Source organism: Malus domestica, chromosome 11 (assembly GCF_042453785.1).
Source record: "Malus domestica chromosome 11, GDT2T_hap1".
In the NCBI taxonomy this organism is placed as follows: Eukaryota; Viridiplantae; Streptophyta; class Magnoliopsida; order Rosales; family Rosaceae; genus Malus; species Malus domestica.
The window spans coordinates 32,094,239-32,115,979 of NC_091671.1; the positions used below are offsets into that span (position 1 = coordinate 32,094,239).

General features: G+C 38.9%; 2 protein-coding genes across 4 annotated transcripts; both read right to left on the reverse strand.

The window, feature by feature from the left end:
* Positions 1 to 3,047: 3,047 nt before the first annotated feature.
* Positions 3,048 to 7,004, reverse strand: LOC103423008 (G-type lectin S-receptor-like serine/threonine-protein kinase At4g27290). 3 transcript variants are annotated; one of them, XM_008361078.4, is made up of 7 exons: positions 5,414 to 7,004; positions 5,177 to 5,293; positions 4,643 to 4,779; positions 4,346 to 4,556; positions 4,006 to 4,246; positions 3,776 to 3,926; positions 3,048 to 3,701 (listed from the first exon to the last, which is right to left on the reverse strand). In XM_008361078.4, exons 1-7 carry the CDS (start codon positions 6,693 to 6,695, stop codon positions 3,411 to 3,413), a joined length of 2,430 nt encoding a protein of 809 aa, XP_008359300.2. In that variant the 5' UTR covers positions 6,696 to 7,004; the 3' UTR covers positions 3,048 to 3,410. The 3 variants fall into 3 exon arrangements, with proteins under 3 accessions (XP_008359300.2, XP_008359301.2, XP_070664930.1); XM_008361079.4 differs by having other exon boundaries at positions 5,177 to 5,290; positions 5,414 to 6,846; XM_070808829.1 differs by lacking the exon at positions 5,177 to 5,293 and having other exon boundaries at positions 5,414 to 6,830.
* Positions 7,005 to 17,679: 10,675 nt separating this feature from the next.
* LOC139189533 (polyadenylate-binding protein RBP47-like) lies at positions 17,680 to 18,222 on the reverse strand. The gene has a single exon (XM_070808502.1). It carries the CDS (start codon positions 18,220 to 18,222, stop codon positions 17,680 to 17,682), a length of 543 nt encoding a protein of 180 aa, XP_070664603.1.
* Positions 18,223 to 21,741: the final 3,519 nt, after the last annotated feature.

The window sequence follows — 21,741 nt, forward strand, 5'->3', positions numbered from 1 at the left end:
AGACATTCTCAGAAATGATGAAGGAGAAATGAGGTGCAATAAATCTCTAAAGTAAGGGGGAAATTCCTAAAAGCAATAACTCTCTGAATGTACTTCTTGCACACAATTGGTGCCCATATAAAAGAAAGGACAACATGGCCGTTGGTTCAAAAATCGAAAATGCACCACTCTCCGGATTCCGAAGAGGCACCACTTTCACACGTAACATCAGCTCCTCGGGTACCACAGATAACTTTGCCAAAGATTTCTGACAAAATTTAGACACATAAATTTTGAAGGTCCAATTACCCTACTATTACCCACAAGGGTAAAGGAACAGCATCACTGCTTGATAACTAGAAAGTCTCAATGTGTGTCAACCTCCGTACTACGTGGCAAGGCAGACTGATAAAAATGCCCAACCTTTACTCACATTCGAGAAAACACTCTCAGCAAGATTGCTTGCTCAAAAATCGAAGAGGCACCACCCTCCGAATCTAGAGAGCCAGACTCTCAATATGGTTACTTTATCAAAAATCGAAAAGACACTGCTCTCCGAATCTCAAGAGTCAGACTCCCAACATGATTACTTTCTCAAAAATCGAAAAGGCACCGCTCTACGAATCTGGAGAGCCAAACTCCAAACAGGATTACGTGCTAAAAAATCGAAGAGGCATGACCCTCCGAATCTCGAGAGCCAGACTCCTAACATGATTACTTTCTCAAAAATTGAAGAGGCACTACTCTCCGAATCTCAAGAGTCAGTCTTCCAATATGATTGCTTTCTCAAAAATCAAAGAGGCACCGTTCTCGGAATCTCGAGAGCCAAATCCCCGACATGATTGCTTGTTCGAAAACCGAAGAGGCACCGCTCTCCGAACTTCGAGAGCTAGATTTCCTTGGATAAAGCTTGTCTGCAATCTTCACATGCAACATCAGCTTTCCAGATACCATAGACCACTTTTTCAAAGTGCTTTGACAAAGTTAAAACAGTGAAGCTTGCAGCTTCCACTACATTGTTATAACCAAGAAGGGTAAAGGAATAGCACTACTACTTGTTGTTAGGAAGACTCCTATATATGTCGACCTCCATCCTCCACAGCCAGGCAGACCTACAAATAAAAAAATGCTCAACTTTTCTTTACATCCCAGAGGGTACTCTCAGCAGAGTCTCTCGAAATGCTCAGCTTCTTTTCCTTCCGATAATACCTCTGCAAACAAGCCACAACAGAGCAAAAGTATCTCATATCATCAGGGTTAAAAGCAAGAGCATCTCATATCATGCTTTTTCTTTGTCTTTTCCTTTGGCATTATTCTTACCTGCAAGACAAGGAGAAAGAGAGCAATCAGTCAGCACTTTGAATCAAGCTTCCAGTCAGGAACTGACTGTTTGGAACCCCTTGCCTGATTACTTACCTGGCATTGCTCTCGAGTACTCATCTTCAACATCTTATGCTTCCAGAGAAGATACCACATCTGAATGAGGAGCAAATAGGCCAAGTGAGAAGGATACAAGAAAACATGTAGAGACAAGCGTAACAGAACACGTGCCGATGCATCCACTACTTTGTCAACAACAAAAGTATTCCATATCATCAGGGTCGAACGTACTCTAGATTTGATGGACTTGTTTTGACCCTCAAATTCTTGAGTCGGCCTTATACTCTGGAGGAAACCAGAAAACCCTCCAGCCCAATTTAAGAATAGGCCTATGGAAAGTTACTTCTTCAAAAACAAAAATATCTCTTATCATCTCTTCTCTATTTGCTTCTCCTTATCCTTGTTGCTGTTTACGACACAAGGAGAAGGAGAACAATCAACCGTAAGCCGAAGTCGAACTTCCAATCCAGGTTGCTTGCTTGGAAGTCTGTTTGCTTACCATGTCTGTTACCTCCTTCGGCAAATCTCCTAGCTCGGCGACTTGGGGGACTCCTACTATAGGGTTTGTATCGCACTTGACCAAGCCCAAAACTACAAGTAAGCTTCAAGTGAAATTGGTACATTACCTTGTGCATGTTCATCGGTTAAAGATACCACCCCTTGATAGAGGAAAAATACTTCCAGAGAAGATGTCACATCTATATATGAGACAGATAAGGCAAGTGAAAATGACACCACACTTCGGTACTTAGAAGTTTCGTGATTACTCAATAGCTTGGATCTTGCAAGTCCTTAACCGATGAGCTTCCCTCACTCGGGAATTTAAGGAAGCACTGTTTGTACCATACTTGACTAATCCCGAAACTACTGAGCACCGATCAACGTTATACCGTCAAGGACCCAAAAGAGTTTCCCTCAAACCAGAAGGCTAATCACAGCGCTACACGTGTCAATGTCAGAATGAAACTAAAAACTAGAAACTAGAAACTCTCTTCTATAAATAGAGATCATTCTCTCACAATATTTCCTAATGTCATTTGTACTAAATCATTCACTAGTACTCACAAAAGGAGAGCTTGAACCTATGTACTTGTGTAAACCCTTCACAATTAATGAGAATTCCTCTACTTTGTATACGTAGTCAATCTGGGTAAACCACGTACATCTTGTGTTTGCTTCCCTGTCTCTATCCATTTACATATTTATCCACACTAGTGACCGGAACAATCTAGCGAAGGTCACAAACTTAACACTTTCTGTTATACCAAAGTCCTCGCTGATTTTGTGCATCAATACCTTTAATGGTTGAACTTGGAGAAGGAAGAAAAGTGGGGGAATACATATATTTAAATGTGCACACTGGGGTTCTTCCGCTTCTTAACAAACTAGTTCGAATCTCCCCGATAATCCTTTTTTTTGGTATAATCATTAACTCCAAAAGGAAGTTCACAAAAAGTATCAAGCAGTTTCGAACCCAAAACAATTCTGCATGAGTTGAAGTGTCTGACCACCACCACACTTTGCTTATTTTTAGGTGTTTTCTGCTTAAAGTTTATACAGGCCCCTAAAATCTTGCCCGCCCTGATGCTAACCTTGAGCAACATACAATTTAATATCTGACCATAAAGTCGCAAATATGCATCGTACCCTAAGTTAAGATTCACTACCAATCTGAAATTTATCAGGAATTGAGAAAACCTCCAAATTTATTGACTGAATAATATGAAAATTACAACCCAAAGGTCATGTCCGAGAGTAAAATGCTAAGCCCTTCTATTGTGCCTGTTGGAAAGAACATACGAATCACTCGTAGCCTCATTCAAAAATTGTTCAACAAGGCACTATGTACATACGTAAAGAAAGATGTATATCAATGTAGTATAGAAGAATAACCAAAATTTCTTTTATCTTTCTTGTCTGCTTTGAACCATCTATAACGAGCCCCATCTATTGGTCAATAACAGACAGACCACTTGGATCTGTATATCAAACTGCTTGTTTCCTGACCACGCACGTGTTAGGTGTTTAACCTATACACAACTAAACGACCCTTATCGAGGCTCCAAAAGCGTAATTGATATTTCATTGGTTGAAGATGATTGGTTACCTGCTTCGTGTGATTCCATTTTTGTAAAGAAACCAGGTTGTTTGGGGTGAGTCAATGCAATCTCACTTCCCAACATTATAACCACAGATGCCATGTTTGGCCTGTCCTCAGGATTATGTTGCACACATAGGAGACTAACGTGGATGCAACGTAACGCTTCTGATAGCATACATGAGCCTGCTAAACATGTATCAATAAGTTCTAAAGGCCGGCCTTCGTTCCATAATTTCCACGCCTGAAACATGTCAAAAAACTCCGTCAATTTTTATCCATTGGTCTCTATGTATGAAGTTTATTCTTGCTACTTACATGTCCAACAAGGTTTTGGCTGTGGTTTGGATGGTAGAATCCCTTGTTTTTTATTCCACTTATGACCTCCAAGACCAAAATACCGAAGCTAAAGACATCTGATTTGACAGAAAATAGCCCATCAAGAGCATATTCTGGTGCCATGTAACCGCTGTAAAACATAGAAACATCATAGATCAGTGAGAACATAATAATCCGTTCTTGTGGCAATAATTTCAAGAGAAACTTACTATGTTCCAACCACTCTGTTTGTATTTCCGCCAATCTGATCACCTCCAACTAATATTCTAGCCAAACCAAAGTCTGAAATTTTTGGATTCATTTCATTATCAAGTAAAACATTACTTGCTTTCAGATCTCTATGAATAATCCTTAGCCTGGAATCTTGATGCAGATAGAGGAGACCCCGAGCAATTCCACAAATAATGTCGAAACGTTTAGGCCAATCTAACAGCAATTCTCCTGTTTGATCTGGCAAGTTCATTCGAAATCCAACTTCAGTTCTGTACACAAACCTATATATGAAATTATTTAAAGCAACAATATTTTATAAGGTACAATGTTTCAAACCGAAAAGAAAGGAATCCAGGCTTTTGTTGGGCATGTATTCATAAATCAGCATTTTCTCCTCCCCTTGAACACAGCATCCAAGAAGCTTTACGAGATTTCGGTGCTGAAGCTTGGCAATCAGTATAACTTCATTCATGAACTCATTAAATCCTTGGCCAGAACTTCTTGAAAGCCTCTTCACAGCAATTTCTTGTCCATCTGCCAGGGTCCCCTGACAATTTACAGTATCTCAATATAACGAAACACATGATGAAGTGATTAGTTTGGCCCGTATTATGAAGCAGATTGGAACTTTACCTTGTAAACAGATCCAAAACCACCTTCTCCGAGCTTGTTATCGCTTGAAAAGTTATCTGTAGCAGTTGCTATTGTGGTCACGTCAAAGAGCGGAAGCTCCAGGTCCTCTTCATTGTTCCGATTTGTTTCTCTTACTTCTGTTTCTCATGTATTAGAATGGACTTCATGTTAGCTATGTAAGAGTAAGCAAATTAAAATTTGTATATGCAGATGGAATATGTACTAGGTTAAACATATCTCTCAACCAAATTATATTTGATAAAATCTTAAATACATTTCTCTGAAATACTCATCCAACTCATCCAAATAAAATAAAAAAAATCCGGGACAAGAATATTTAGCTATAGCCTTCAAGTAAGAGTAAGCAAACTAAAACCTATATGTGCAGCTGGAACATGTGCTAGTTTAAGCATATCTCTTCTAACCAAATTAAACACAATACAACTTCAAATCTTTTCTCTCAAATATCTATTCAAATACAATCAAAGAACATCCACGGATAATGTGCAAAATGGCTCATTCCACTTCATCTACCTTTTAATTTTGTCCTCCTTCGGTGAATGTAATATCCAGCTAACAGAAGACCAGAAATTATTGCTGCTACGGTAATTGCAACTATCATTGCTGTCTTCAATCGACGATCATTGTCTTCTAAATGATTGTAGACAAAATAAAATTGCAACGAAAAAAGAGAACAGGGAAAAATTAAGGTCAATTAGTTAATTTTTGATAGAAGCAGAATGGACTTTGTATCAGAGCAAATTTCCATACCTAACTCAGAAGCTGACATTCGAATATATAGCTCCTGCCCACCAACCAGAAACTGCCTGATATCTGTAAGCTCACCGAACCAGATGACACAACCAGTGCCTCCTCCTCTGATATCCGAGCTTGTATAAGCCATACATGAACAGTTGTTCAAGCATTTGGCTCTGCATTCCTCGAGATTTATAGTTTTGTTCACCCAAGAAAGTGTAGTATCTGGTAATTTCAATCCAGAAAATTTAAGAAACCCATCTTTATCTCTTCCATGGCAGCTCAGTGGTTTCTTCCGCACACATCCTAAAGACCAGTCGGTTAAATTCCATTTTTCTTGGGACTTAGGCCTGAATCCTTTCAGGCATTGGCAGACTGGATTCTCACCTATGATACATTTTCCATTGGCTCCACAGAAGCCATAATGATCACACAAGTCCCTAGGTACCGATGAATAGGCCCTCCAAGTTTGATCCGCTTCAATCCATGTAAATCGATCACGCGACCTGGTGGTTTGGTTCAAAACTATTCTTGAGATTACAGACTTATCTTGAAGGTTGTACATGTAGTACACTTCATCTTCATTATACACAAATTTGAAACTGTAAAGTGGATTAGGCTTTAATTCTGGTGAACCACTGAATCTCAGTCCGTTCCATGGGCCAGTACGATAGTATTTTGCAGTGCCTATACGCACATATGCCTCAGGATATGTATTAAGTTGCATTTGGATCCCGTAAGTGAAATCTCCCGGACAAGGGTCTTCTGAATTTTTCCATGCTGATAAACTTCGTTTCACACCAGTCCTCAAGTCCCATCCCATCTTCATTCCTGGTAACAAAGTATCAGAAGGATAATCGAAGCTTTGCCACAAATGGGTTCCTGCGACGACATCTCTTAGGACTAAATTACCAGAATCCAAAAGCTCTACCCTTGCACTTTGGACATTTTTAACTGAGCTTGTCCACCAAACGACACTCTTATTCTGACCCAACAGCACAAGATTACCTGTGCCGTTTATCATCAACATGCCGGAAGAATCGTTGATGGGGTTGCATCGGTTTGCAACCCAAACAACAGTTCTAACTGGAATGTTCTTGTACCAAATCCCCAAGTAACGGTTCGTGGAACTACCTGAATTGAAGAAACCAAGCTCAAAGCTTCCATCTTTCGAAACCAAGGTCGTGCCATCACGAACAGACTGGGAGGGACTAATGCTGTTAACTGCAAAGCAAATTGTGGATAACATGAAGAGCAAATTAGTACCGATCATCAACGAAAACAAAAGATGAACCATTGAACTTTCGTTCTTTATCTCCCTTTCTACTGGGTTTGATCCAAGTTAAGGATAGAACTAAAAAAGACCCCAGTGATTGTTAATTGAGAAGATCAGAGATGTATGTCGTGAAGGTTTCGTTATTGACGGGTAACTACGTATAGAAAACGGGTACTAGATAGATTTTTCAGTATAACCGTAACACGGAATATGTATATTATAAAGTTAATAATTTGAATTAAAAATTTTCATCACTTATATAAAATACAAGATATACTACTTATGTTCTGATCATAATAAAAAATATCTCAGAAGAGCTGTTGTGCTTTCGAAGATATTCATTTGTCAATAATGAACATTAAATAGTACATGCTCCAATTTCCGTAAAGCAGTCAAGAAAATGCATTTCAGACCTGCCCTCCCACTTCCTATATACTATCATTCTTTTTTATTTTATGCAATCACGGTTAAGTAACATCAATATTTTATATTAATTTTTTTATAAAAATAATAAAATAAAAAATAATAATAATATAAAATATTGATTTGATTTGATTTAATTGTCATCACATAAATAAAAAAGGATAAGAGTGTATAAGAAATGGATGGATCGATAAGCCAGCTGCCAGATCCTATGCATTTTCGCATTCAAGCATCCGACAGTGTTGGAAAATGAATGGTTTTCAAGTAAAAATAAATAAAAACAAAACTGAGTATCTTTTATTACCTGCTCCCTCGATCAATCACGCAATTGTATTTAGCTCGGGCCCATTTTTGCTCACTATACACTACCGTCTTCACGTGTGATTCACGTGATTTTATCATTCTATTACATAAATTTTAAAATTAAAATTCATTTAATGATAATTATTATAGTGATGAGCACATTAATTTATATTTTAATAATAATTCAATTATCGTCTTATATAATTTACAAAATTTAATTTAAAATTTGATTTGACTAGATATTTTCGTACAATTGATTCATACATTGGTAGGTCAAAAGAGTGCATCAATGATCAGGCCCCATCAATGAATGAAAGACCAACTCCTTGGAGTCCTTTCACATTCGTACAGGCTGCGTCTTGCTCTTGGTTGTTGTTTTCTGCCATGTGAATATGGCAGCTAGACTTGGCATTCGTGTCGTGTTTTTCGTGTTCGTGTCGTTTTCGTGTCATACCCGATATCTTAACGGGTCGTGTCGTGTAACACCCGTTAAAATAAACGGGTAAAATGACCCGACCCGAAATCGACCCGATAATATTAACAGGTAATATGACCCGACCCGTTACCCGTTAAGGAAAATATATTTTAAACCAATAAATAATCAAATGAAAAACATAATACTAAATAAGTATATACATTTCATATTATCACATCCAAAACATAAAAACGCAATTTTGTTTTAAGTATATTTTCGCTTACCTAAAGTCTTTAATAGTTTTTTAATTAATGTAGAAGTGTAAAAAAATATAGAAAAAAATATATAAACACTCGTAATGACAAGCTTTATAACTTTCATGAAGAGCTTAACTTCGAAATTCGCCACTATAATCATATAAATCATAGATCAAAATTTAACCGTTGATTGTTGTTTACATTTATGGTTCATTGTTCTCATCAAATTTCTTTTTTTTAGATTTTCTTTTTTGAAAACATGATCTATTAGAGGGTGCAGGTAGATGAACGGTTTGGATCGTTGGATCGTTGATATTATATTTAGAGTTCTACGTTTAGTGAAAATATTGATTGATGTTTATAAAGTTTCTACAAATTATATGACATTGACTCATATTTCAGTTAATCGTAAATATCGAAACGTGATATCATCTTCTTACATCCACCAGATGATCATGTTTTCAAAAAATAAAATTTTAAAAATGAAATTCAGTCAGAAGAATAAAGTGTAAATAACAATTAACGGTTAAATAAATTTAAGGTTTTACTACTACAAAATTATCTATTGCTGGCGGTCCAAAAACTTTTTTCAACGATCCAACCGTCAAACTTATTTGTACACATTCCAAGATTGCATACGTAAAAATCTTTAAAAAACAAACATTCAGAGATTACGTAATGGAACAAAAGTTTTCGACGGTTATAAACGAAAAATCACAATTTAACGGTTATTTTAGCTCCGATCTTGATGATTTTTTACAAATACACTCATCGACCCTATAAGAATGTAATGAATAAATTTGATCTTTAATTTAAAGTATTTACACTAGTGGATACCACAAAAACTTATTTTATACTTAATAGAAGTATAATATTAACTCTAAGTGTTTGTTTAATCTACCGTTTTGACGCAATATGCATTCTACGAAACTTTTTTCAACGATCCAACCGTCAAAATTATTTGTACACATTTCGAGATCGCATACGTAAAAAATCGTAAAAAAAAAACATTCAGAGATTACATAACGGAACAAAAGTTTTCAACGGTTATAAACGAAAAATCACAATTTAACGGTAATTTGAGCTCCGATTTTGATGATTTTTTACAAAAACACTCCTCGACCCTATAAGAATGTAATGAATAAATTTGATCTTTAATTTAAAGTATTTACACTAGTGGATTTTATACTTAATAGAAGTATAATATTAACTCTAAGTGTTTGTTTAATGTACTGTTTTGACGCAATATGCATTCTACAAAACTTTTTTCAACGATCCAACCGTCAAACTTATTTGTACACATTCCGAGATCGCATACGTAAAAAATCGTAAAAAACAAACATTCAGAGATTACGTAATGGAACAAAAGTTTTCGACGGTTATAAACGAAAAATCACAATTTAACGGTCATTTTATCTCTGATTTTGATGATTTTTTACAGATACACTCCTCGACCCTATAAGAATGTAATGAATAAATTTGATCTTTAATTTAAAGTATTTACACTAGTGGATACCACAAAAACTTATTTTATACTTAATAGAAGTATAATATTAACTCTAAGTGTTTGTTTAATGTACTGTTTTGACGCAATATGCATTCTACAAAACTTTTTTCAACGATCCAACCGTCAAACTTATTTGTACACATTCCATGATCGCATACGTAAAAAATCATAAAAAACAAACATTCAGAGATTACGTAATGGAAAAAAAGTTTTCGACGGTTATAAACGAAAAATCACAATTTAACGGTTATTTTAGCTCCGATTTTGATGATTTTTTACAGATACACTCCTCGATCATATGAGAATGTAATGAATAAATTTGATCTTTAATTTAAAGTATTTACACTAGTGGATACCACAAAAACTTATTTTATACTTAATAGAAGTATAATATTAACTCTAAGTGTTTGCTTAATCTACCATTTTGACGCAATATGCATTTTATGAAACTTTTTTCAACGATCCAACCGTCAAACTTATTTGTACACATTCCGAGATCGCATACGTAAAAAATCGTAAAAAACAAACATTCAGAGATTACGTAATGGAACAAAAGTTTTCGGCGGTTATAAACGAAAAATCACAATTTAACGGTTATTTTATCTCTGATTTTGACGATTTTTTACAGATACACTCCTCGGCCCTATAAGAATGTAATGAATAAAATTGATCTTTAATTTAAAGTATTTACACTAGTGGATACCACAAAAACTTATTTTATACTTAATAGAAGTATAATATTAACTCTAAATGTTTGTTTAATCTACCATTTTGATGCAATATGCATTCTACGAAGCTTTTTTCAACGATCCAACCGTCAAAATTATTTGTACACGTTCCAAGATCGCATACGTAAAAAATCGTAAAAAACAAACATTCAGAGATTACGTAATGGAACGAAAGTTTTCGACGGTTATAAATGAAAAATCACAATTTAACGGTTATTTTATCTCTGATTTTGATGATTTTTTACAGATACACTCCTCGACCCTATAAGAATGTAATGAATAAATTTGATCTTTAATTTAAAGTATTTACACTAGTGGATACCACAAAAACTTATTTTATACTTAATAGAAGTATAATATTAACTCTAAGTGTTTGTTTAATGTACTGTTTTGACGCAATATGCATTCTAAAAAACTTTTTTCAATGATCCAACCGTCAAACTTATTTGTACACATTCCGAGATCGCATATGTAAAAAATCATAAAAAACAAACATTCAGAGATTAAGTAACGGAACAAAAGGTTTCGACGGTTATAAACGAAAAATCACAATTTAACGGTTATTTTAGCTCCGATTTTGATGATTTTTTACAGATACACTCCTCGACCCTATAAGAATGTAATGAATAAATTTGATCTTTAATTTAAAGTATTTACACTAGTGGATACCACAAAAACCTATTTTATACTTAATAGAAGTATAATATTAACTCTAAGTGTTTGCTTAATCTACTGTTTTGACGCAATATGCATTCTATGAAACTTTTTTTAACGATCCAACCATCAAACTTATTTGTACACATTCCGAGATCGCATATGTAAAAAATCGTAAAAAACAAACATTCAGAGATTACGTAATGGAACAAAAGTTTTCAGCGGTTATAAACGAAAAATCATAATTTAACGGTTATTTTATCTCTGATTTTGATGATTTTTTACAGATACACTCCTCGACCCTATAAGAATGTAATGAATAAATTTGATCTTTAATTTAAAGCATTTACATTTTTTTATATATGAGTGATTTTGTATATATATTTTTACATTTTTTACACTTCTACAATAATTATTATTAATTTTATTAATTTTTCCCTCAAATAAAAAACATTATTCATGAGGGTTTGAAGGATTTAAAAAATCTAAACGATAATATAAGTGTAACAATTATCTATTCGTGGAGGAATAATGATAAATCACGAGTGTTTATATATTCTTTCACATTTTTCATACTTGTATGTATGTCTTCTTAGTTCTTGCATATACAAATACTATACCAGTATATTTTAATTTTGGACAAGAATATGTTATGTAAAATTTATCCTAGTAATGATAATAAGGAACTCTCATAATAAAAATAAATAATGACTAAATTTTTTTTTTCATTTTTTTATAATTTATATAGAACAATAATACAAAACTATATATTTAATATAGAATATATTGTATATATTAATATGACTATTGTATTTTATAATAAATCTTTTAGTAATTAAACTTTAAAATTATTAAAATAATTTTTTTCTTAACGGGTCGAAACGGGTTACCCACGTGTTACCCGCGTGTATACCTGTTAAGAACCCGTTATTAACGGGTTCTTAACGGGTCACCTGATAGTGACCCGATAAGTTATCGTGTTGACCCGAAACCCGTTATTTTCGTGTCGTTTTCGTATCGTGTCATCGTGTCGTGTCAAAAACTGCCAAGTCTAATGGCAGCCTATCAATATCACCGTCAGACGTAGGAAGTTGAAAATCAACAGAGGAGTAGGGGAGTAGGATTCTTCTTCATCTTTATTTGAAGGATCACAATTAAATTACATTAATATTTCACAATAATTTGTTATAGAAAGAAAAAATAAAATGAAATGTGTGAGAGGATGGGAGAGGGGAGGAGAGAATAATAAAAAAGAAGAGAATCTTATTCCGGAGTTTAGAGTTCATGGGAAACTAAAAGGTCTAAAACAAGTTTGAGTTTTTTTTTGCAGATGACACAGCAGATGTAAGAAAGGAAGCTCGAACGTTATTCCTTGGCTAGAAAACAACTAGCAAACCTCTAGAATTCTCTAGGAAGAAAGAAAGAATACTCTCCAATTTGACTAATAATAGGAATAAGATTACAAACCTAAAGCCAAGATGACCTATCTCTAATGTTCTTAACCTAGAAACCCTAGGAAATCAAATAAGAAAGGAATTAAACAAATAATAAAATATTAAAAAGATCTTAAAATATTAAAATCCCCTTTTTGATAATTAAAAGGTAGAATTAGGCCCAATTTTGACTCAGGCCAATTGTGAATCAACAATTATCTATTTTCAGAATATGATAGCATCAAATAAACTTTTAACACACGAATTACCAGTACTTCAATTAATTTCTTTATTGCTCGCCGCTTTCTTCTTTTACTTTTATGGCATGTGAAATAACCTTATTATTATCCAACATCATCAGATTTTGAGGTCCGTCTTCAATACTACTGTGAACACGGAAAATTCCTGAAACGAATGAGACAAGAACAACGTGCACAAACAAATATTTGTATTTGATGATTTTGGGTTACAATCTCTCTCTATTTTGATCCTCTGATTCGATCTCTGTAAGGTGTTGATTTGTGGATGTTTCGTTGATCCAAGGGCCGTCGGGGCTTGATCTTGGATGAACTGTTGGAAGTTTCTTCAAAGGGCCGTGGGCTTGATCTTTGAAGGTGGATTTGAGCGGATCTTCAAGGAGCCGTTGGGGCTTGATCTTGAGGATGAATGTTTCTTCAAGGGCCGTTTGAGGCTTGATCTTGAGTAACGGTGATGAGCGGATCTTCAAGGGCTTTCGAGTCGTGATGCCCAAAGTGACACCAGTTGCGACGAGGACGCTTTTGTTCTTTGCGCCGGTTGCGGGAACAGTTTGAGCCTTCCTTGATGCCATTAATTTTGGAAGTGCGCTCGGATTTCTTGAACGGAGAAAGAGATGAGAGGCAGAGATTGTCCCACTGGGCGTGCCAATTTGTGAACACGGAAAATTCCTGAAACGAATGAGACAAGAACAACGTGCACAAACAAATATTTGTATTTGATGATTTCGGGTTACAATCTCTCTCTATTTTGATCATCAGATTCGATCTCCGTAAGGTGTTGATTTGTGGATGTTTCGTTGATCCAAGGGCCGTCGGGGCTTGATCTTGGATGAACTGTTGGAAGTTTCTTCAAAGGGCCGTGGGCTTGATCTTTGAAGGTGGATTTGAGCGGATCTTCAAGGAGCCGTTGGGGCTTGATCTTGAGGATGAATGTTTCTTCAAGGGCCGTTTGAGGCTTGATCTTGAGTAACGGTGATGAGCGGATCTTCAAGGGCTTTTGGGCTTGATCTTGAAGAAACAGTGATAAACAGATCTTCAAGGGCTTTTGGGCTTAATCTTGAAGAACGGTTGGATATGTGTGGATTTGTCGACGTTGTTGATCCAAAGGGCCGTTGGGGCTTGATCTTGGATGAACGGATGATGAACGATGGTGCTTTCTTCAAGGGCCGTCGGGGCTTGATCTTGAATTGGTGGATGATTGTTGATCCAAAGGGCCGTTGGGGCTTGATCTTGGAAGAACGATGAACGAAGAACGAAGATAGCTTTCTTGATTCTTCGGGAACCTGGATGCTTGAGGGCTTCGGAGTTTCAGAGCTTCAGAGCTTCAAGGTGTAATATGAATTGGTTCCCCCCAAATGAATGAAATGGGCTTGTATTTATAGAATTTTCCAAGTCCTAATTTTGAATATAATATTCCAGATGAAATAAGTCGTTTCTGCCAGGTGTTGACACGTGTCCTATTTGATGACTTTTCCAACTCATTTCAATTTTCGTTGAGTCACACGCTACGTGTAAAATTTATGTAATACATGAGCGTTGAAACTTTGATTTATCGGTCAACATTTATTTACCAAAATTTCGATGTCTACAAATGCCCCCACTTCAAGTCGCGTCGTGTACATGTGTTTGTCGCGTGTAGGAGATCCGTTTTGAAGTCCCTTACTGTAGATGTCGAACCAAGGGCCGTCGAGGCTTGATCTTGAATTGGGCTGGAGATTTCTTCAAGGGCCGTTGAGGCTTGATCTTGATTTGGGCTTGAGATTTCTTCAAGGCCCGTTGAGGCTTGATCTTGAATTGTTGTTTGAAATTTCTTCAAAGGCCGTCGAGGCTTGATCTTGAAGGTTGAAATTGGGGCACAAGGAGCTTCATGTGGTAGATGATCTTTGGCTTTGGTAGTGGATGAATCGGCATGTATTTTGTTGGGCTTGTTGACTTTCCACAGCTTTGATCTTGAACTGGGTTGGAGGATTTTCTAGATTCCTCCAATTGTTGATTTTCCACAGCTTATTCTTGAACTAGGTTTTGATTTAAGGGTGGTAGACACTTAATCTTGAATCGGACTTGTGATTTCCTCAAGGGCCGTCGAGGCTTGATCTTGAATTTGGTTGGAAGCTTCTTTAAGGGCCGTTAAGGCTTGATTCTTGAAGGTTGAGTCGAACATATGACAAGCAGGCACGAGGTGAAGGTGACGACTTGTTGCTCTGTTCAATCTTTCTAATTCACACCTGAGCAGTTTGGTCAACGGTATGATCTTCAAGATTGACGAGTTCCTCTTCAAGTTGGTGACTTGATCTTTAAGGATTTGATTCAAGGGTGGTGAATCGGCACGTGCAGCCCACAACGCCTAGTAAGTCGACCCAAGAATTTGAGGGTCAAAACGAGTTCACCGTCCTCAGGCAGATGCGGCATCTTCTCGAGTTCTTCATCTCAGACTCTTTCTGCTGAGTTGACTGTGCATGCTGCATTCTTCTCTGCTTGTTTCTTCAGGCAGATGTGGCAGCTTCTCGAGTTCCTCAGTTCGGACTCCTTCTGCTGAGTTGACCGTGCAGACCGCATTCTTCTCTGCTTGTTCCTTCTGCACCTTGTCTCCACATGCTGCAAGGTATCATTTTCACTTGCCTTATCTGTTCTCCAGGCAGATGTGGCAGCTTCTTTGAAAGTACAGCAGCAGTGGAAGGTGAGTACTCGAGAGCAGTGCTAGGTAGGCAATCAGGGAAGGGTTCCAAGCAGTCGGTTCCTTACCCGAGTTTGAGTGGAAGTTCCGGCATATTGTTTTCTTTATCCTTGTCTTTGTAGGTAGGAACAAGGACAAAGGAAAGGACAGGGAGAGTGCATGATATGAGATACTCTTGCTTTCTACCCTGGTGATATGAGATACTTTTGCTTTGGAGTCATTGGCTTGCAAGGTACCCCAAGGAATAAGGAACACTGGGTGACTCGAGAGGCTTTGTTGGGAAGGCATTCTCGGAGATGAAGAAATGTTATGTATGTCTGCCTTGCTATGTAGGGTGAAGGTGGACAGTTTATAAGAAGTTCTTTAATACCTGTAGAGGTACTATTCTTTCACTCTTGTCGGCAACCAATGCGTGATTGATCGGTAAACTTCACGTGCTTTCTCCTTCACCTAAAAATCTTCGACAAATTGTCCGTGATTTGCGCAAAGTTGAGTGTGCATATGACAGGTGATGACGCGGCTGAAAAAGACTGGCGCATCTTCGATATCTGGAATCGGCGCTTCGACAAATTACCCGTGATTTTCGCAAAGCTGAGTTTGCGTGTGACGGGTGCCGACGCATCTGGAAAAGTAAGATGCTTCTCCGATTTCCGAGCTTGCCTCTTCGATTTTTGAATGGCCTCTTCGAATTCTGAGCTCGCCTCTTCGATCTCTGAAATCCCGTCGAGTGCAGATTTTTTTATAGAGGCATGCAGTTCGTTTCAAAGCACACTTGAATTTTCGCTTGTGAAAACTCCTTTCTTGCACTTCTAAGATCTTGATTTGTCCGATCTCTTCTTTCTTCAACACTTTGAAAATGTCTGGCCCCTCCGATCGTCGTTTTGACTTGAACCTTGGTGAAGAGGCAATCCCTTCTTCTCCAGACAACATATGACGCCCATCCTTCATATCCCCTACTGGTCCTCTTACCGTTGGGAATTGAGTGGTGAAGAATGATATGACCGCTGCAGTGGTGGCCCGGAACCTTGTCACTCCCAGAGATAACAGACTACTTTCCAAACGGTCCGATGAGTTGGCTGTTAAGGATTCTCTGGCTCTTAGTGTGCAGTGTGCATGTTCTGTGTCTAATATGGCCCAACGCCTATTTGCTCGAACCCGTCAAGTTGAATCATTGGCGGCTGAAGTGATGAGTCTCAAACAGGAGATTAGAGGGCTCAAGCAGGAGAATAAACAGTTGCATAAGCTCGCACATAGCTATGCGACAAACATGAAGAGGAAGATTAACCAGATTCAGGAATCTGATGGTCAGATTTTACTTGATCATCAGAGGTTTGTGGGTTTGTTCCAGTAGCATTTGCCTTCGTCTTCTGGGGCTGTACCGCGTAATGAAGCTTCAAATGATCAACCTTCGGTGCCTCCTCCTCTTGGGGTTCCGCTGAGTACTGAGGCGCCAAACAGCCAACCTCCGGCGCCTCTTCTTCCTAGAGCTTCGCCGAGTGGTGAGGCTTCACTTGATCGTCCTTGAAAATCCCCTCTTGTAAATTTGATTTGACCCTTTTTTTTTTTTTTTTTTATTATGTATAATGCAAATTTATGTAAAATTTCCAGAAAAATAAATAAAATGGACTTTATTTCTCTCAATGCATTTGTTTTTTATTTTATTTTATTTTATTTTAATATATATATATATATATATATATATATATATGTGTGTGTGTGTGTGTGTGTGTGTGGTGCAATCCGCACCATAGGGCTAATTAATTATTATTTTTTTTTTCACATGGTGTTGTCCACCATCATTCTTTTTTTTAATTTTTTAATTTTTTTATTTTTTTGCTTTCCACACGACACCATCATTCAAGGCATTGATGCCCCCCCCTTTTTTTTTTTTATTATTTTGTGGTGCGTGAAGCACCAAAAAAAAAAAACCTTTCACTTTTTTTATATTGTTTTTTATTTTTTTCTTCTCTTTTTTTTTAAAGATGGTGCCAGATGCACCATGTTCCCTCATCATAATTTATTTTATTATTTTATATATATATATATATATATTTTTTTTTTGCTTTAATCATGGTGCAGTGTTCCACCATATATTTTTTTTTATTTTTGTATAAATTTGGATGACGGGATGAGGAATTTGCAGGGAAGGACGAAGGATGAGCAGGATGTGGATCCTGAAGGCGAGCGACGGGCTCGGGTTGGCTTCGCCAAGGCGAATGTAAGAGAGAGCACAAAAGGGTCCTTGCGGAGCTGGAGCAGCGAGCTTGGACGCATGAGATGCAGCACTTGGGCGAGGATGAGTTGGTGGAGATTCAGACGGTGTGATGACAGAGTTGGCAACTGCGACAGCCCTGTTAACAAGCCCCGTTAACGGCAGCTGCGGTGTGCATGCTCAGGTCCTCACCCTGTGGCACAACATGTCCATACCCGCCATAACCCGGTCCTCCGTAGTGTGCTCCATTCCACTGGTTACTTGAATCCGACCTCCATTGCTTGTTCCCCTGACTGCGACCCCAAGAAAGTTGAACTGTTTGCTTGCCAATAACCGTTCCATTCAGCATCTGTATTGCGTTCTCAGCATCCTTCCTATTAGCAAACTGAACAAAACCACACGCTTTTCCAACTGGTATTTTCACAGAGACAACTTCACCAAAATGAGAAAAAAACTGCCGGAGGTCTTCATCATTGACCTCAGAATCAAGCCCTCCAACAAATATAGTTGTGTTATTAGGCTCACTGTCAAACTGGGAACCTTGGGCGACGGCACCATTTGATGCATGTCCACCACCAGCCAATACCAATGCTTGTGAAGAATACTGTTGTTGATGTGCAAGTGCTTTTTTGGGTGTGGCTTTGTTGTGTCCGCCCGTGCTTCCGAGGGAGGTTTCTTCTTTCATGGGTAGAATGGGACGTCAGTCCCACCAATAATCTCAACGGTAACAACACCGGCCTACTGACAAGAATCAGCGTAAGAGAGAATGGGGAACTATTGCTTGATGGGCCTGGGCTCGATGACGACCTATTCGTCTTGCTGCTCCTGTTCAAGCGATCATTGCGCCCAACGCCGTCGTTCAGCTGGAGGGATGAGATTCCTCCGTCGACCTTATTGACAGTGACGCCGTTGAAGTGCAGCTGAGAGTGGATCGGGACGACGTCGTTTCCAATCCGGTTTTCGTCGTCTTCGGAGTCGACGGCGGAGACTGGCTGGTAGAACTCGACGGCGGAAGCGTTATGCAGCAACGTTATGGGCCTTGGCGTCCGTTTGGCTGCGGAGAATGTTTCGGGCGAAAGTGGACGGCGGAAGGAGCAGAAGGTGAAAAAAATAGAAAGGATTATGCTTGTTTTGGGCCCTCACCAGTCCAGCCCACCATGAGAGAGAGAGAAGTGCTCACTTGTTTCGTCCTCACCAACTTAGCCCACCATTTGGAGCTTTTTTTTTTGTACAAAGAAAACTTGTATTTTTATTTTTTTATTTTATATATATATATATATATATATATTTTTTTTTTTTGTAATGAAATTGACTTTCATTAGTCCCTTGAATAAAACCTTTTTTTTTATATTTATTATGTGACTGAACTCGAAGTTAAATGTTCAAGCTGACTACGTACCCTTCCAAAGAAAGAGATCAAGTCAAAACGTAGTTCGAAATATATTTTTTTTTTCTGGTATTTTCTTTTGGTGCCGTTTGCAGTTTCAGCTTATGCAGGCAAGGAGCGTTGGTGTTGCCTTTTATGCTCGTGCAGACCAGGAGTGTTGATGTTGCCTTTTATGCTCGTGCAGACCAGGAGCTTAGTGCCATGCAGTTTAGACTCGTGCGGGCGAGGAGAATTGGTAGATTTGTCAAGTAATTTTGGAGAGGCGCTCCTCACAATCTTCATAACAAGGAGCCTTGATCGAGTGATTGAAGAAGTCTTCGGGCAAGAAGTCGCGCATCGTGATGGCAACAGACGATCTTCGTGTCAAAGTTTCATCATCTTCAACACGTTCACGTTGCTTTGAAGGTTGAAAAGAGCTGCTTTGCCCCCTTTCCGATTGGCGGACTTGTGGAGGAGACGTATGCTTCTTGTGCAATTTCTTAGAAGTGACTTGAGTCCATTCTTCAACTTTGCTTTGCTTGACTGGCATGGTTTTGGAGCATGCCCCCAGCGATTGAGGTGAAGATTTTGAGTTGACAGAGCCATAAGTAATGGTGGTATAATTTGATTTCACCACATCGTCAAGATCTAGCTCGATGATTCCTTTCTGAGCCAACTTCATGATGAGATCTTTCAGCACGAAGCACTTTTCTGTCGGATGACTGATGAAGCGGTGGAATTTACAGTACCTTGGACTGTCGGTGCGATTCATCTCTTCTGGCCGTTTGCACTCAGGCAAACTAATCACCTTCTTTTCCAGCAAGTCTTCTAACATGGCAACCACATCAGAGTCGGGGAATGGATAAGTTTTCTCCTCAAGCTCATTCAAAGTGCGTCTACGCATCTCTTGATCACGAAAGCCTTCGACTTGAATCGCCTTGCCTCGTGTAGGGATTTTGACGGGAGCTGTGTTGACTGTCATTGCTTCTTTGGTGGATTTCCACGCAGTCTTCTCCAACTTTGGCCCAAGAACTTTGTCGTTCTTGTAGTCGGCGATCGGTTCTTTCTTCCCATGATGGGCGATACTCAACTCCATGTCATGGGCGCGAGTGGCCAATTCCTCGAAAGTCCGTGGTTTAATGCCTTGAAGTATGTATTGCAAACCCTATTGCATGCCTTGGATGCACATCTCGATTGAAGAGGTTTCCGAGAGCCTGTCTTTACAGTCGAGGCTTAGAGTGCGCCATCTGTTGATGTAGTCAATGACTAGCTCGTCCTTCCACTGCTTTGTGCTCGTTAGTTCTAGCATGCTCACAGTGCGGCGGGTACTGTATAAGCGGTTGAGGAATTCCCTTTCCAATTGCTCCCAGCTGTTGATGGACTCAGGCTCTAGGTCCGTGTACCACTCAAAGGCATTTCCCTTCAGCGAGCGCACAAACTGCTTGGCGAGGTAGTCTCCCTCCGTCCCCGCGTTGTTGCAAGTTTCGACGAAATGTGCAACGTGCTGCTTTGGGTTTCCTTTTCCATCAAATTGCATGAACTTTGGTGGTTGATAACCCCTTGGCATCCTTAGGGCATCAATCTTCTTGGAATAGGGCTTCGAGTAGAACAAGGAGGTATGTGAGCTCCCTTCGTACTGTGCCTTGATGGTGTTGGTGATCATCTCCTGCAGCTGCTGGATAGAAAGAGATCCCATGAGTGCCGCTGCTTGGTCTGGCTCCGGCTTCCCATCGATTTTCTTCACCGGGGTTTCTTCGTCTCCGTCAGCTCCTCCCTTTAGTGGATCATCCTCTGGGTCGGGTTTATCGCCGTCCTGCGCCTCAAGTCGGTTGACTAATGCTGCAATTTGCAAGTCTTTTTCTTCCACAGTTCGGGTTAGCCTTGCGATTGCTTCATTCATTTGAGCCAGCTGCTCATCGATTGAAGTTGCTCCAATGGTCATGACTTGCATGGCTGAACTGTCGCTTGAATCGGCATCAGAGAGCATGGATTCGGAGTATTTCCTTGGGCTTTCCCCCCTTGGTGCCCTTAGTGAGGCTAAGGTGATCAAAGGCTCGTGCCTTGGGTGCTTTTGTTCCCTTGGCAGAGTTGATGCAGAGGTGAAAGAGGCGGCAGAAGTAGCTCTTGCCATGCTTCGAGTCGTGATGCCCAAAGTGACACCAGTTGCGACGAGGACGCTTTTGTTCTTTACGCCAGTTGCAGGAACAGTTTGAGTCTTCCTTGATGCCATTAATTTTGGAAATGCGCTTGGATTTCTTGAACGGAGAAAGAGATGAGAGGCAGAGATTGTCCCACTGGGCGTGCCAATTTGTGAACACGGAAAATTCCTGAAACGAATGAGACAAGAACAACGTGCACAAACAAATATTTGTATTTGATGATTTCTGGTTACAATCTCTCTCTATTTTGATCCTCTGATTCGATCTCCGTAAGGTGTTGATTTGTGGATGTTTCGTTGATCCAAGGGCCGTCGGGGCTTGGTCTTGGATGAACTGTTGGAAGTTTCTTCAAAGGGCCGTGGGCTTGATCTTTGAAGGTGGATTTGAGCGGATCTTCAAGGAGCCGTTGGGGCTTGATCTTGAGGATGAATGTTTCTTCAAGGGCCGTTTGAGGCTTGATCTTGAATAACGGTGATGAGCGGATCTTCAAGGGCTTTTGGGCTTGATCTTGAAGAAACAGTGATAAACAAATCTTCAAGGGCTTTTGGGCTTAATCTTGAAGAACGGTTGGATGTGTGTGGATTTGTCGACGTTGTTGATCCAAAGGGCCGTTGGGGCTTGATCTTGGATGAACGGATGATGAACGATGGTGCTTTCTTCAAGGGCCGTCGGGGCTTGA